The 17,600-nt window shown below is 40.4% G+C and overlaps 1 protein-coding gene and 1 pseudogene across 1 annotated transcript in view; one reads left to right on the top strand and one right to left on the bottom strand.

Annotated features, from left to right (window-relative positions):
• The window catches only part of TMC2 (transmembrane channel like 2), a 95,125-nt gene that overhangs the window by 31,225 nt on the left and 46,300 nt on the right, over nucleotides 1-17,600 (top strand). The window contains exons 5-6 of the mRNA XM_043883363.1: nucleotides 10,009-10,099; nucleotides 17,395-17,476. Coding sequence (XP_043739298.1) covers nucleotides 10,009-10,099; nucleotides 17,395-17,476 — 173 coding nt within the window. The remainder of the gene's footprint in view (nucleotides 1-10,008; nucleotides 10,100-17,394; nucleotides 17,477-17,600) is intronic.
• On the bottom strand, nucleotides 15,093-15,611 carry LOC122681365 (annotated as a pseudogene).

The following is a 17,600-nucleotide window of genomic DNA, read 5'->3' as shown; positions in this document are numbered from 1 at the left end:
TAAATTGTAATTGTCTCTCTAGAATTCCTAGACATTCTAGAATACACCCCTTTGCCTCCTGTATGATTTCCTCTTCTGGCAATAAAGTCTTCAACTACAGATCTGCAGATAGCATCCCCAGACTACATCTTTTTTTAGAAGTAATGGTGTGAGGACCCCAGTCTCTGGCCAACTCAGGCAGCTGGCTGACTTTGGCATACTTGTTGTAGACAATTGAAGAAGGGTGGTAAGGGATAAAAAGCAACAGCAGTGAACTGGGGCAAGCCTGCATTCACATTTCTACCATATCTGGGTGATTTAATTAGCTATTCAATCCCCCTCAGGCTGGCTTCCTTCCCTTAACCTCTCTGAGCCTCATAGCCTTTTTTGTAAATTAGGAATAATATTATCTACCTTCAGAGTTGTTTTGACAAATTCAAAATATTTATTTAAGGGCCCAGCATGTAATATACAATTAATAGATAGTAGTTATTGCTGTTATTAATGGTTGAACATCTTGTACCAGACACTGTGCTAAACCCTGAGAGATGAGGATGGGGAACAAAGATGAATCAGAGGAAACTTCACTAGGGATACACATTAATAATGGCACAAGGCAGGCTGTTGATGTTGGTAAAAGAGTTTCTAGTGCCCTTGAGTCAGAGATGTTTGCTTTAATCATAGAATTAATTAGGTGTATCACTCAGCTTTGTCAGAAACCCAGTGTGTTAGAAAATTAGCCAAAGTGCTTGCTCTCTTCAGAGAGATCTGAAGAATTCCATTTCCAAAAAGATGCAATAGACGTACTTCTCCATAATCCTCCCATGAAGCACAACTGAAACCCCAGATATTATGTGTAAAGCAAACATAAGAGACTCAGAAAGGTGGAGAGAAGAAAGCAGACTGGCTAAGGACCTCAGGGTCAAATGAATGACAGGGCATCAAGTTCTAAGTTTCCTTTTTGCCTATCTATCCAAACTGGATACTGGAGATATTGGAGAAGCTGGCATCCCCCAAAACATGGACAGATACTCACAAAAACACCTCAAGAAAAGTCTGCTGTCTCTAGCCAAAGGACCAGAAAAGACAGAATACTTGTCAATGAAAACAATGCTACTCCAACCAAACACCATAAACAAAAAACATCTCTAGCCCCACTCCTGGCAGCAAAAGTCAAGTTGGGAAGCCTGTATTTCCTCTGTTGCCAGGATTTAACATGGTACCCCAACACCCTCATCAATAAATTATCAGAGAAGGCCAAGTGAGGAGCAGGGACATTCATACCCACTGTAGTAATAAGCCCTACCTCTCCCTGTGGTGTCAGTGGAGACCACACAGGGAGCGTGAACTTTCACCACAACCAGGCAGTAACAAATTATACCTTCAAGCCAGGATGATATGAGTAGAAGGCTTGTGGAAGCCCGAACTCCCACCCTGACTCATCAGTAACAAGGAGCTCCAGCCCAGTCCCAGGTGTCAAAGGAGGCCAAGTGAGTAATCTGGACTTCTACCTAGAAGTAATCGGGCAGCATCCCCCTTCACCTACTGAAGCAGTGTCAGAGGAGGCCTGCCAAAACACAAGATTTAAGTAAGATACAGAGTCTCATAACATAAAATCCCAAATGTCTAGGCTTCAATTGAAAACTCACTCATCATACCAAGAACCAGAAAGATCTTAAACTGAATGATAAAAGATAATCAACAGAGGCTAACATCAAGATTATATAGATGTTAGAGTTATCTGACAAAGATTTTAAAGAAATCATCATAAAAATGTTTCAGTGAGCAATTATGAACACACAATACAAATAAAGAAATAGTTTCAGAAAATGAATAGAAGATATAAAAGAGAACTGGAAATTTTAGAAGTGAAAAATCTAGTGACTAAAAATTTTTGAATGGGCTCAACAGCAGAATAGAGAAAACTGAGTAGATTATCAGTGAAGGTAGAACAAGACAGGTCACTCAATCTGAACAACAGCAAGACAACAGTCTGGGGGGGAAAGTGAATAGAGCCTCAGGGACATGTAGGATTATTTTTTAAAAACCTTACCTTGGTGTCTCCTCCAAATCCCTAGATATGAAAGAAAAAAAGGGAGTGTCAAGATAGAGTGGGGCTAGAAAAAAGTCTTCAAATATATAAGAACTAAAAATTTTTCAAATTTGACAAAACTTAAGTATTCAAGAAGTTAAACAAAACCCCAGTAAGATAAATCCAAAGAAATCCATGCTAATACACATCATGGTCAAACTTGTGAATAATTTTAAGAGTCTGAGAGAAGCAGTGCATTACTAAAGAGAAAAAGCAAATAGAAAGACAGCAAATTTCTCATCAGAAACCATGAGAACAGAAGTGCTAAGTGAAAAGAATTGTCAGTCCAGAATTCTATATCCAGCACAAACATCCTTCAAGAATAAATGAAAATTCAAGACATTCTCAGATGAAGGAAAACTAGTAGAATCTGTCACCAGGTCTACCCTAAAGTATAACTAAAGAAAGTTCTCTAAACATAAAGGAAATGATAAAAGAAGGCATCTTGGAACATCAGGAAGGAAGAACATGGTAAGAGAAAAAATCTTGGGAAATACCATGCATTTTCCTTCTCCTCTTGATTTTTAAAGTTATGTTTGACAGTTGAAGCAAAAATGAAACCACCACCTAATGTGGTTCTCAAAAATGCAGAGGAAATAGTTAAGACCATTATAAATGAGTAGGATAAAGTGACATAAAGAGAAATAAGGCTCTACACTTCATTCTAACTAGTAAAATGAACCAGTATGTTTTGATAATACATATAGATAGGTAACAGATAGATGGATGATAAATATAGTTCAACACATATTAATGCCTATAACAACTATTGAAAAGGCTATACAATTTGATATACTCAAAAACACTGCAGGTTAAACAAAATGGAATTCTAAAACAGTGTTCAGGAGACAGGGAAGAAGGCAAGTAGAAATGAAAAACAGAAAACAAGAAATAAAATGATGTATTTAAACTGTCACATGTAAATAATTACTACATGTTAGTAGTCTAAATATATCAATTAAAAGACAGAGATCGGCAGACTAGATTTAAAAGATAACTCAAGTACATGCAGTCTATAAGAAACTCACTTTTAATATGATATACATAAGTTGCAAGTAAAGAATGGCAGAAAATACACCATGCAAAAATTAACCGAAAGAAAGTAAGAGAAGCTATGTAAGTGTCAAAGTCAATTTCAGAGTAAAGAAAATCACCAAGGATATAGAGGGACACTATATAATGAGGAGATGGCAAGAGTGAACATCAACATTTTAGGAATCAGTGAACTAAAATGGACGGGAATGGGCAAATTTATTTCAGATGACCATATCTACAGCTATGGGCAAGAATCCCTTAGAAGAAATGGACTAGTCCTCCTAATCAACAAAAGAGTCCAAAATGCAGCACTCGGGTGCAGTCTCAAAAATGACAGAATGATCTTGATTCATTTCAAAGCAAGCCATTCAATAACAGTAATCCAAGTCTATGCCCGAACCACTAATGCCAAAGAAGCTGAAGTTGAATGATTCTATGAAGACCTGCAAGAACTAACACCAAAAAAAAAAAAAAAAAAGATGTCCTTTTCATCATAGGGGACTGGAATGCAAAAGTAAGAAGTCAAGAGATACCTGAAGCAAAAGGCAAGTTTGGCTTTGGAGTACAAAATAAAGCAGGGCAAAAACTAACAGACTTTTACCTAGAGAATGCACTGGTCATAGCAAACACCCTCTTCCAAAAACACAAGAGACAACTCTACACAGGGATGTCACCAAATGGTCAATACCAAAATCAGATTGATTATATTCTTTGCAGCTGAAGATGGATAAGCTCTATACAGTCAACAAAAGCAAAACCAGGGGCTGACTGAACTCCTTATTGCAAAATTCAGACTTAAATTGAAGAAAGTAGGGAAAACCACTGGGCCAGGAAAACTACTTGACCTAAATAAAATCCCTTATGATTATACGGTTAGAAGTGGCAAATAAACTCAAGAGATTAGATCTGATAGAGTGCCCAAAGAATTATGGACGGATTACTGGAGTCAGTGATCAAAAACCATCCGCAAACAAGGCAAAATGGTTGTCTGAGGAGGCCTTACAAATAACTGAGAAAAGAAGTGAAAGGCAAAGGGGGAAAAGGAGAGATATACCCATCTAAATGCAGAGTTCTAAAGAATAACAAGGAGATAAGAAAGCATTCTTAAGTGAACAATGCAAAGAAATAGAGGAGAACAATATAATGGGAAAGAATAGAGATCTCTTCAAGAAAGTTAGCGATACCAAGGGAACATTTCATGCAAAGATGGGCTCAATAAAGGACAGAAATGGTATGGACCTAACAGAAGCAGAAGATATTAAGAAGAGGTGGCAAGAATACACAGAAGAACTGTACAAAGAAGATCTTGATGATTCAGATAACTGCGATGGTGTGATCACTCACCTAGAACCAGACATCCTGGAGAGTGAGGTCAAGTGGGCCTTAGGAAGCATCACTATAAACAAAGCTAGTGGAGGTGATGGAATTCCAGCTGAGCTATTTAAAATCCTAAAAGGTGATGTTATAAAAGTGCTGCACTCAATATGCCACTAAATTTGGAAAATTTAGCACTGGCCACAGGACTGGAAAAAGTCCATTTTCATTCCAATCTCAAAGAAGGGCAATGCCACAGAATGTTCAAAGTACTGCACAATTGCACTCATTTCACATGCTAGCAAGGTAATGCTCAAAATCCTCCAAGCTAGGCTTCAATAGTATGTGAACTGAGAACTTCCAGATGTACAAGCTGAGTTTAGAAAAGGCAAAAGAACAAGATATCAAATTGCCAACATCTGTTGGATCATAGAAAAAGCAAGGGAATTCCAGAAAAACATCTGCTTTATTGACTACACTAAAGCCTTTGACTTTGTGGATCACAAGAAATTATAACAAATTCTTAAATAGATGGGAATACCACCTTACCTGGGCTTCCCAGGTGGCTCAAATGGTAAAGTATCTGCCTGCAATGCAGGAGACCTTGGTTCGATCCCTGGGTCAGGAAGCTCCCAAGGAGAAGGGAACAGCAACCCACTCCAATATTCTTGCCTGGATAATTCCATGGACAGAGGAGCCTAGTGCACTACAGCACATAGGATCACAGAGAGTTGTACACGACTGAGTGACTACCCTTCCTGCCTCCTGAGAAACCTGTAGGCAGCTCAAGAAGTAACAGTTAGAATCGGACATGGAACAATGGACTGGTTCCAAATTGGGAAAGAACATCTAGGCTGTATATTGTCACGCTGCTTATTTAACTTCTATGCAGAGTACATCATGGGCAATGCCAGGCTGGATGAAGCACAAGCTGGAATCAAGACTGCTAGGAGAAATATCAGTAATCTCAGATATGCAGATGACACCACTGTTATGAAAGTGAAGAGGAACTGAAGAGTCTGTTGATGAAAGTGAAAGAGTAGGGTGAAAAAGCTGGCTTAAAACTCAACATTCAAAAAACTAAAATCATGGCTTTTGGTCCCATCACTTCATGGCAAATAGATGGGGAAACAATGGAAACAGTGACAGACTTTATTTTCTTGGGCTCCAAAATCACTGCAGATGGTGCCTGCAGCCATGAAATTAAAAGACGCTTGCTCCTTAGAAGAAAAGTTATGACCAACCTAGACAGCATATTAAAAAGCAGAGATATTATTTTGTCAACAAAGGTCCATATAGTCAAAGCTATGGTTTTTTCCAGTAATCGTGTAAAGGTGTTAGAGTTGGACCATAAAGAAGGCTGAGCACTGAAGAACTGATGCTTTTGAACTGTGGTGCTGGAGAAGACTCTTGAGAGTTCCTGGACTGCACAGAGATCAAACCAGTCTATCCTAAAGGAAATCAACCCTGAATATTCATTGGAAGGACTGTTGCTGAAGCTGAAGCTCCAATACATTGGCCACTTGATATGAAGAGCCGACTCATTGGAAAAGACCCTGATGCTGGGAAAGATTAAAGGCAGGAGGAGAAGGGGACAACAGAGGATGAGATAGTTGGATGGCATCACTGGTTCAGTGAATATGAGTTTGAGCAAACTCCAGGAGATAGTGAAGGACAGGGAAACCTGGCATGCTGCAGTCGCTGGGGTCACAAAGAGTTGGTCACAGCTGAGCAACAAAAAACAGCATAATGATAAAAGGGTCAATATACCAAGCAAACAGAACAATCCTAAATGTATGTGCACCAAAGAGATCAGTGGTTTGGATTCTACAGGTTATTAATTTTCCAGTGCTATGTAATAAATTACCGCAAAACTCAATAATTGAAAACAGTAATAAACATGTGTTATCTTCCGTCAGTCAGAAATTCAGGATCAGCTTAGCTGGTGGCTCTAACTTGGAGTCTTTCATAAGGTTGAATCAAGATGTTGGTCAGGGCTTCAGCCTTCAGATGACTGGGGCTAATGAAGCCACTCCCAAGGTTGCTCACACACATGGATGACAAGGTGGTTCTGATTATTAGTCCCCAGTTTCTCTCCATATGGGCCTCTCCATGGGCTGCTTAAGTATCCTCATAACCTGACAGCTAGCTTCCTCCAAAAGAGGGAGATTTCAAGGGGGAAGTCACAACACCTAGTTTCAGAAGTCTTAGTCTCAGAAGTCATAAGTTGTCACTTTTACCACTGTCTATTCATTGGAGGCACATTGCTAAGTCTGGCCCACAATCAAGGGGAGAAAAATTCATTTCTCCATTTTAAAAGGAGGAATGTCAAGAAATCTGTTGACATAGTTGAAAACCAACACATATGGGAAGTCAGGTATGCTTGGTTAGCCTCAAGTGCCTTTAGATTGATTCAGTGACATCTCTAGGCCTGGCTTATCTGAGTTGCCACTCAGAGTGAGCTCAACATCTGTTTGATCTTTGCCTCCACAACTGAAAATTAAAAACTGCTTGGAGGCAAAGGGAAACACCAAACCAGCATAACCCAAATTACCTTCAACATCTGGCCATCTCCAACCTCTGGCCGCCTCTCTTTGGCCATCTGTGTCCCCTACCTTAATCTAGATGTCTTCTGGATTTCTGGCTGGCTGATACACTTTCCCAGTGTTCTGCTTGGGACAGCATAGCTCTGTAAGGATGCTGTCAAACTCAAGCTGCCCTGTGTCTACTTGTACCTCTGCATTGCAAAATTAAGTGTGATTTTGCATCTGATCTGCTTCACCAGCAGTGGGTTTTTGGATGTATGTGGTTTCTCTGAGAGATACTTTGGGTCAACTTCAGAGTATCCCTGTTATAGAAGGCTGCATTGCTGAGTCTCTTGTCCAGGCCCCTGGGGAGCAGAAAGCCCTTCACAGCAGCCCCCTGGGCTAGCAAAGACTCTTTATCAGCTGTCCACTTTAGGAGCTGCTGTTTCCCCAGAAGGAGAAGAGTGACTGCTTGCTAAATGAAACCACTGTGCTCACATTGTCTGCATCTACACATTTAAATCTCATAACATCATGCCCATTTCTAGATGAAAACTGCCACTCCAGGAGGCACAGCATCTTGCCTGGCTCTCTCTGGCACTAAAGCCACACAATATACCCCTTTTCTCCCAGCACTAATCACTGGCCACCCTGACTGTGTCTTTCAAACTGTTATTTGGGCCACTTTATCAACAAGGAGGGTCTTTCTAGGGCAATGTGAGGGGCTCCAGAAATGCTGTCTGTGGGTGGCTACCCAGGAAAGCCATGCCTCAACAATGGCTTCCTCCTCTCCTGAGTGTTGGAGGGGCCTGAGGGGTTGATAACCACCTGTCAAAAGGGACCTTGAGATTCAGGCCCCTAGAAGTTTCCACAAAGCAAAGGATCCCACCTCTCTAGCCATTTCACTTCATTTATCACACACCATCTGGTTTGAGGAAGAGGAGAGATGAGCTTGCATGAAGTTTCCCATTTGAAAGGAGGGGGAAAGGAGGGGACAGGAGCACCCTACAGAAGGAAGATTTGCAGGGACTTCCCTGGTTGTCCAGTGGTTAGACCTCCACAATTTCACTGCCAAGGGCATGGGTTCAATCACTGGTTTTGGAACTAAGATCCTGCAAGCCACACTGCGTGACCAAAAAAAAAAAAAAAAAAAGAGGATTTGCAACAGTTGGGAAGTGCAGGGCAAGAGCCAGCGTTTCCATAAACCAACTACTATTTCTAGTAAGGAAGCACATGGATCACAGATAACAGATATAAAAGGATTTGCTATAAAAATGTTAGTTGTGATTATTTATACACTTTTACTGATCCAAAAAAGCTTGCTGCATACATCAAAATTGTTAGACCGCTTGATCTGTTTGCAGTGAATGATCCTTAGTGTTTGTATCCAGTTCTGAGCAGGGCCCTCTTTTCTTCTGAGGGCTCTCTGGGCTTCTGGACACAGTCTGAACATCAAGAAAAGAAGCATTTGGTGCCAGGTTCAATGGCTCAGGCATAAGATCTGGCTCTTACTTTTGAGATTTTTATCCAAAGTCACCAAATCTTAAATGTTGTCACATTCAAACTCACAAACCCTGAATGCTTAGGAGTCCCTACCCACTCATGAAATATAGGAAGAGGACAAAAATAGGAGTTTCATGAAAACATTCTTTGTTGTCCTGGAGCCATTGGTAGTCACAGATAACTCACTGCCAGAATGACTGCAGCCTGGGGGAAACAGGGGCTGACCCCACAAAGGAGCCTTAATCCCCTACAGCCCCGCTTTTGACCCTGGACCCAGAAGCTACACAGATGGCCTCATTAACATTGGGACATCATTGAGACATCCTAATAAAACCAGTCTTGGGATTAACCCCAGTTTAGAATGTAACTTTGACAGGTAGCAACTACCTGCATTTGCACTTTGGAGTTGGTATAGGTTATGTTCCCAGCAGGAGAGCCTAAACAATAGCAGCCAGACACCCAATGTCTTCTTCCACCCACCCTGAGGTGGATTTAATTCTTCATCTACTTGTATGGTCTTATCCAGTAGTTGCTGATAAACTGATTCTTTGGGTGTTGGGATGGGAGAGCCCTGATGTGGAACACTTGCTAATTCCCATTAGTCTAAATACTCCCACCATGGCCAGTTTCAAGCTATCAATAGTTTAATAATTGGTTGGTCAATTTTCTGAGTATTTAACAATCAGTTCTCAGAAGCCAACCCTCACCAGCTCCAGCATTTGACCCAAAGTATTTAACAGAGAGACCTATCCGTGTGTTTCTCATGCAGCCTTCCTTGGAATTTCACTCACTCATCCAATGTTCATGCACTCTATCTAATGAATGCTCTATTGGTTTTTTGGTGTTTTTTTTTTTATTGCTGCTCTAACAAAATACTACAAGTTTAATGGCTTAAGACAGTTTATTAATTCACAATCCTGTTGGTCCCAAGCTCAGCATAGTGTGGCTGGATTCTCTGCTCAGGTTCTCACTAGGCTAAAATCAAGGTATCAGCACGGCTGTGGTTCCCTGCCACCTGGGACTTGAGGTTCTCTTCCAGGTTCACTGACTTTTGATAGAAATTCATTTTCTTCTCTTGTTTTTCAACGTGGCATCCTCCAGAAGGGCCCCAGCAACAGAGGATAGAGGATTCTCTTGATTCTAATTTCTCTAATTTCCTTTTCTGCCACATCTCTCTCTGATTCTTCTGCCTTCCTCTTCTTTTTCTAAGGGCTCATGTGATTATATTTGGCCCTTCCAGATATCCAGGGTAATCTCCCTAGGTTAAAGTCAGTAGTCTTAATTACATCTGCAAAATTCCTTTTGCTATTCACAAGGGGTTGAAGGTCATGGAAGCCAAAATTCTGCCTACAGGTGCCAACAATGTACCAATCACTGTCCTTGGCATTTGGGAGACTTCAGTGGACAAAACAGACAAAATGCCCTGCCTTCGTGGAACTTACATTGTAACTAGGGGTTTAAAACACTCAAAGCCCTCGGCCACATATATGACTTCATAGTTCAGATTTCTGTTGCTTGGGTGTTAATTAAATTTCTGCCTTTTCCCCCCTCTCTAACCAGGGAGGCCCAAGAATTTGTGGAGAAGTATGAAGGAGCCTTGGGAAAGGGCAAAGGCAAGCGACTCTACGCCTATAGGATGCTGATGGCTAAGGTGTGTGGTCCAGAGGCTGCAAACCTATGGGAGGACTTGCTCAGTTCCTGAGTCTGGGTGACCATCACAGGCACCTGCCTGATTTCGCAGCTTGTGTCCACCTCCCCCAGAATCCTGAGTGTGAGGTCTAGTCAGTCGTTCTGATTTATCCAGGAATGAAACCAGCTGTCCATTTCTCTCTACTTATCTGTGAGGGCTGCAATATACTGGAGACTTGTTTCCTCTCCCCTGAAGAACTAAACTCACAGAATTAATGATGTTGAATCTACTGGGATCTTATTTTCCAAACCTCCAAATCAAGACTTTGGTTTGGTGGAGACCCAGAAGGGCCATGAGTCATACAGAGTCATGACCCAGAGTCATACAGAAGACAAAAGTGGTGTCACAGGGCGTCAAGGACAACTCTGGTGTGTTATGTCATAACCTGGGCTTCTGATTCAAGCTAAAGTAATGACCTCTAATTGGATATTTAACGTGAAACTACGGAAGTATCCGTCCTTTACCTACTGATCTGAAAAACTATCATTTTCTTTCACTTAATTCTTCTATAGGGCCTTTTTTGGAACTTTTATTTGAACTCATCATTTCAACTATTGATTCAGTCTAATGGGTCATAAGGCTTCCTCTTTTTACCTTTCTTTCTCAAAAATGTCTTGGCCAGTCTTACCTATGTTTCCATTTGCATTTTGTTATGTTTTATTAGCATTGTTTTTTTTCCATGTGCAATTTTAAAATCACTTTGCCAATTTCTAGTATAGTCCATTGAGATTTTGATTGAAAAAAATTTTTTTAAAACATAGTCAATTTTATTCTCCTTAAACCACAAGATAGAGTGGAAATTTTTTTAATCTTTGGTTTAACTTGGGAAAACTTATCTGTAGAATATCCAGTCTTTATATCTAAGAATATCATACATTTCTGAAGCTTTCTTTTTCTATCCTTCAGCAAAGTTTGTCATTTTCTTTATATAGATCTTTTCTATGTTATATGTTATTTCTACAAAATTTATGTTTTGGTTGCATTTGTGACTGAGATCATTTTTCCATTTATTTGATAGTTAACTAGATATGCTGGTATGCAGGAAAACTGTGTATTTGAATATTCATTTTTAATGTGTTTCCTCTATTGTACTTCCTTATTAGTTTTAATCACTTTCATCTAATTGTGTATGTAAAGATATTTTTCTTGAGTTCTAAATCATTTCTGTCCTGAACTGCAGATTAACAATACTAGAACAGTTTCAGTTGATAATGGTGATCATAGGTCTCTTTGCTTTTCCATTACTTTAATGAAAATGACTCCAATGTTTCACATTAATTTGATGGTAGTTGTTACCTTGACAACCTTGAAGTAGATTTTCTTTCTCACAATAACAAATTATCCTTTTATTTCTAGTTTAATAAGACTTCTATTTTATTGGAATATCCAAATAGATGTTCAGTTCAGTTTAGTTCAGTCACTCAGTCATGTCCGACTATTTGCGACCCCATAGACTGCAAAACGCCAGGCTTCCCTGCCCCTCACCAACTCCTGGAGCTTGCTCAAACTCATGTCCATTGAGTCAGTGATGCCATCCAACCATCTTATTCTCTGTCATCCCCTTCTCCTCCTGCCTTCAATCTTTCCCAGCATCAGGGTCTTTTCCAATGTCAGTTCTTCACATCAGGTGGCCAAAGTATTGGAGCTTCAGCTTCAGCAACAGTCTTTCCAATGCATATTCAGGACTGATTTTCTTTAGGATGGACTGGTTTGATTTCCTTGCAGTCCAAGGGACTTTCAAGAGTCTTCTCAAACACCACAGTTCAAAAGCATCAATTCTCCCGCAATCAGCTTTCTTTATGGTCAAACTTTCACATCCTTATATGACTACTGGAAAAACCATAGCTTTGACTAGACATACCTCCTTTGTCAGCAAAGTAATGTCTCTGCTTTTTAATATGCTGTCTAGGTTAGTCATAGCTTTTCTTCCAAGGAGCAAGCATCTTTTAATTTCATGGTTGTGGTCACCATCTGCAGTGATTTTGGAGCCCAAGAAGATAAAGTCTGTCACTGTTTCCATTGTTTCCCCACCCATTTGCCATGAAGTGATGGGACCAGAAGCCATGATCTTAGTTTTTTGAGTGTTGAGTTATAAACCAGCTTTTTCACTCTACTCTTTCACTATCATCAAGAGGCTCTTCAGTTCCTCTTCACCTTCTGCCATAAGGGTGGTGTCATCTGCATATCTGAGGTTATTGATATTTCTCCTGCCTATCTTGATTCCAGCTTGTGTTTCATCCAGCCCAACATTTTGCATGATGTACTCTGCACATAAGTTAAATAAGCAGGGTGACAATATACAGCCTTGACCTACTCCTTTCCCAATGTGGAACCTGTCCATTGTTCCATGTCTGGTTCTAACTGTTACTTCTTGAGCTGCCTACAGGTTTCTCAGGAGGCAGGTCAGGTGGTCTGGTATTCCCATCTCTTTCAGAATTTTCCACAGTTTGTTGTGATCCACACAGTCAAAGGCTTTGGTATAGTCAATAAAGCAGAAGTAGATGTTTTTCTGGAACTTTTTTGCTTTTCTAATGACCTGACAGATGTTTGCAATTTGATCTCTTGTTCCTCTGCCTTATCTAAATCCAGCTTGAACATCTGGAAGTTCTTGGTTCACATACTATTGAAGCCTGGCTTAGAGAATTTTGAGCATTGCTTTGCTAGCATGTGAGATGAGTACAATTGTGCAATAGTTTGAACATTCTTCAGCATTGCCTTTCTTTGGGATTGGAATGAAAACTAACCTATTCCAGTCCAGTGGCCACTGCTGAGTTTTCCAAATTTGCTGACATATTGAATGCAGCACTTTAATAGCATTATCTTTTAGGATTTGAAATAGCTCAGCTGGAATTTCAACACCTCCACTAGCTTTGTTCATAGTGATGCTTCCTAAGATAAATGTTAGATTTTGTTAAATACCTTTCCCTTCGGCTCATAAACTTAGTTTTATCAGGCACATCTGATTTTTCAAGTATTTTATTTATAATTTTTACATAAATTTTCACAAAATTGATTGAATTTATGTGTGCATACACACACATGCATGCTGTCTTGGCATATTTTAATATTAGGGTTGCACTTTCTTTGTAACATTAAATGAATAGCATTACCTCCCTTTTATGCTGTAAATCAGCTCTGGAGCATGATTTTTTTTTTTTAATTGAGAGATGGAATCCTCAAAACTATACAGGTCAGGAAGCATTTTATAGAATATCTTGATAAGTTTTTAATGGTTTTCCAATTGGGATAGTCAAGTTTTAACTTCTTCTTGGGATCATTTTGATATTTTTTATCTTCTCAGACTTGATCCTTTCATTAAGAGTTTCATATGTATTAACAGAAAATGGCATATAGATAGTCTCATAATTTTTGTAATTATACTTTATATATGTTGAGTTTAAATCTTTTTTATCCCTAATATTATTTTTTCTTCCTTTTCCGTTATAGTCACCTGATAACTATCTATGGGTCACATCCATTTTTATCTAAAAACCATTTATCACTTAACAATGCACACTCAGAACTTTCTTCTCAACTGAGGAACATGTTCTTCAAATATGTCTGATAAATGATCTAATTTGTTTCTGTTCAAACAGTTCCAGCTTCTTCACTAGGAGAAGGATGGCTCTCAATTCCTCACTCTTTGTGTTTACTTTCCCTCATGATTTTTAATTCTTTGCTTTCTCTCTCTTTACATCTCAGAAATTTCTCAGGTTTACTTTCAATATTATTGGATCAATTTTCTTTTGTCTCAATTAAAGTATAATGTTTATTTTCATTCTATTACTGGACTTTTAGCAATCTTGTAATCAATTCTTCCATACTTCACCTGTATTCTTTTATTTTCCAGCCTCAAGGCTTATGGGATCTTAGTTCCCCAGACCAAGGATTGAACCCATTTCCTCAGCAGTGAAAATGCAGAGTCCTAAACCACTGGGCTGCCAAGGAATTCTGCCCCACCACACACACACCGTATTCTTTTTTAAAACTCTAATTGCTACCCTGTACTTTAGAAGCCATGTTTTTTGTATCCCGCTAAGAATATTGATGGAGTAGAAAATGGCAACCCACTCTAGTATTCTTGCCTGGGAAATCTCATGGACAGGGGAGCCTGGAGGGCTACAGTCACAAAATAGTTGGACACAACTGAGTGATTGAGCACACACACAGCAAGAATATTGAAACATCTCTCAAAATTGAATTATGTATCCTGGATGAAATACTTTCTGAAAACCTCAAAGAAAGGGGTCCCTTTTTCCTTGTTTTGCACACTATTTCTCAGGCTTCGCTGGTTGTTTTTGGTTATTCAGATTCAGATCTCATCCACAGGCAGGATGTGTCTGTGTCTTGTTTGACCACTGTTTGAAATCTTTTCTCCTATATAACTGAAGAGCAAGATGACATGCACAGCCAGGAACCCTGTCCAAGGGGGCAGCTACCATCTCACATAGCTCTGAGGAAGGGAGTTGAGGTCTTCTCCCACCCATGCCCAGGCTCAGTTTTCTGATTCTCCAAATCAATGAAGGATAAGAGCTTCAATGCTGAGCTTTTCCCAGGCCTCTCTCTGCCTCTGCCCCCCACCTCCAGGCATCACTTTTCAGGCTGAGATTCCCTCAGCCTTGAGGGGCTGCAGGTGGTTGCCAAGTGACCAACTGGCAGACTGTGTCTTCAAGGGTCTCCCTTGGCAACATTCATTACTCCGTTGATCCTCAGCCTTGCAAGGCTATATTTTATACTTATTTTTATCAGCACCTTGACAGAGGATCTGTCTCTCAGGGGAGGATTCACATTAGTAAAGCTTATGAGACCGATATATAAAATCAGATACCAGATTAGTAATTTACAAGGAGGAATAACCAATGCAAGAACTGAAAATTTTGAAGTCCATATCAACAGTGTCTTTTTTTTTTTGGTTGTCAAATGATCCTTAATTTTTCTTTTTCCTTTGGAGTTCTTAACTAGCTGGGCACTCCACTGACCACTGTTGATATCATCTATGATGTCATAAGGGTGGCGGCCATCAACATTGCAGCCCACAAACTGGGCAGTCCCCAGGATCTCTTTAATGGTTCCAGAAAGTTCTCTAGCTAGAGTCCGATGCCGTATCTGCTGGGCAATGTTGACGATCTCATCAAAAGTGATGTTTCCACTGTGCTTAATGTTTTTCTGCTTCTTTCTGTCCCTTGGTGGTTCCTTGAGGGCTTTGATGATCAGGGCAGAAGCAGAAGGTACCACCTCAATCTGGGCTTGTCTGTTCTGAATGGTCAGTTTCACTCTAATCCTCAGACCCTTCCAATCACCAGTTGCCTTGGCAATGTCATCACCGACCTTTTTTGGAGACAGGCCCAAGGGGCCCATCTTGGGGGCCAGGGCAGACGTGGCACCGACTTCCCCACCGGTGCACCTCAGGTACACGACTTTGATTTCGTTGGGGTCAAACTTAGGCGGCATGGTGGAGGCGGCTGGTGTCGGATGGACCCGGATCGGGACGACCGGGACCGAAGAAAGTTGCACCTTGGCCTCCTCCTAGCCAAAAGCCGAAAGCAACAGTGTCTTATTTTTGATAGTACAGTTATGTGCTGTGCTTAGTCACTCAGTCATGTCTGACTCTTTGTGACCCCATGGACTGTAGCCTTCCAGTCTCCTCTGTCCATGGGGATTCTCCAGGCAAGAATACTGGAGTGGGTTGCCATGCCCTCCTCCCAGGGATCTCCCCAACCCAGGGATAGAACCCAGGTCTCCCACATGGCAGGCGGATTCTTTACCATCTGAGCCACCAGGAAATCCCAGTACAGTTTTATGGGAAGCTGAACAATAATCCCAGGCTTCCCAGGTGGCTCAGTGGTAAAGAATCCACTGGAGGAGAGGCAGATTCAATCCCTGGGTCAGAAAGATCCCCTGCAGTAGGAAATGGCAACCCACTCCAGTATTCTTGCCTGGAAAGTTCCATGGACAGAGGAGCCTGGTGGGCTACCATCCATGGGGCTGTCAGACATGACTTAACATGCACACATGAATTATTATCCCAATTCCAATCTACTAATTTGCAGTGAAAAAAAATTACTGCCATAGAAATCAAAATATTCACAGCTCAGGTGATGGGCAAATGCTTTCCTTATAGACAGACCTACATAAGAAGCCAAATAAACCAAAGATGGTTTTCAAGCACAGAATCAGAACTAGGAAAGGTAGAAGAAGCAATGGGATTGGGGTAGCCAGTGTCCCCACATCCCTGCTTGTCTTAGGAAGATCTTTGCCATTATTATGAACCTGTCCTTTGCTTATGGGTCCCTCTTCTCCTTGGCATCTGTGACCATCTCCCTCCTGACAGGTGGTTTCCTTCCTTAAACAGTAATTATCCTATAACTATATAGTCAAAGCCTTTACATCTGGAAGTCCATCTGGTTCCTTCAGATAAATTTTCCCTTGTATGCTTTAGTGAATTTACAAAGAAAATCTCATTTCCTTCATGAACAAGTTCTTTTGAGACCTTTGTAACAATAGAAACTGATCTTAGAATTTTCTCTTTACTTCATCTTTGCCTGATATTTTCTATAAGTTTTTTTAAAAATTCCAAATGGATTTATTTCCAGGGGGTAGGACTGTTGAAGAGCATCCCCTGAAAGAGTTGACAGATTTTCATGCAGACAGCTGCTCAGGTTTCTGACTGGTAAAAAGTGAGTGTTGGAGCTGGAGTAGACTCTGGAAAGGGTCATGATGCCTTCCTAACTAATTTTAGTGGGAAAAAAAAACAAACAGGCTGCCATTTCACTGGAAGAAGAATGGGAAACCTGGGGATGAGATCTCTTTACCCCTGCTTTCAGTCTTATAGTTTAGCAATGGTTCCTATCAGATTAAGGCACTCGACTGTCTGCCAATTATAGGTGTGAGGGTTTTTTTCCCTTGAATTTTTGGTTTTAGATGAAGTTATATAAAAGTTTGCTAAACCAATTTGATTCCCCAAATCATAAATTATACATAGACTTTCTATGTTCATACGTAAACTGTCCAAACCTGAAATTTTATCAGCATTATAGAAAATTGGAAGATATTGTGTTGCCCTGGCTTTTCTCACTCACACCTAACTTTGAAAGTGATGATTTGAGCATCCACCTCAGACAGCCTGGGCTCAACAGCTCCAACGTGACAGCCTCACTCACCTGTTGACCTCGTGTTGACTTGTCAATATCCACATGCACCTCCAAGCCCCAAAGCAGCATGTTAATGAACTGAGGGTGCTGTCTGTTTAATTTCAGAAATGGGTCAAGTTTAAAAGAGACTTTGATAATTTCAAGACTCAATGTATCCCCTGGGAAATGAAGATCAAGGACATTGAAAGTGAGTATTTTGGTGTCACTGTTTTTAGTTGGTTTGCTGAAAGGTTTTCCAAGGGTTTGGACTGTGTTCTGGACCAACTGGTTAGTTTATCATAGGTTTTGTTGTATTAGAAAAAGGAATGGGC

The sequence above is a fragment of the Cervus elaphus genome, chromosome 23 (assembly GCF_910594005.1).
Source record: "Cervus elaphus chromosome 23, mCerEla1.1, whole genome shotgun sequence".
In the NCBI taxonomy this organism is placed as follows: Eukaryota; Metazoa; Chordata; class Mammalia; order Artiodactyla; family Cervidae; genus Cervus; species Cervus elaphus.
This window is presented reverse-complemented; position numbering and strand designations above follow the sequence as displayed.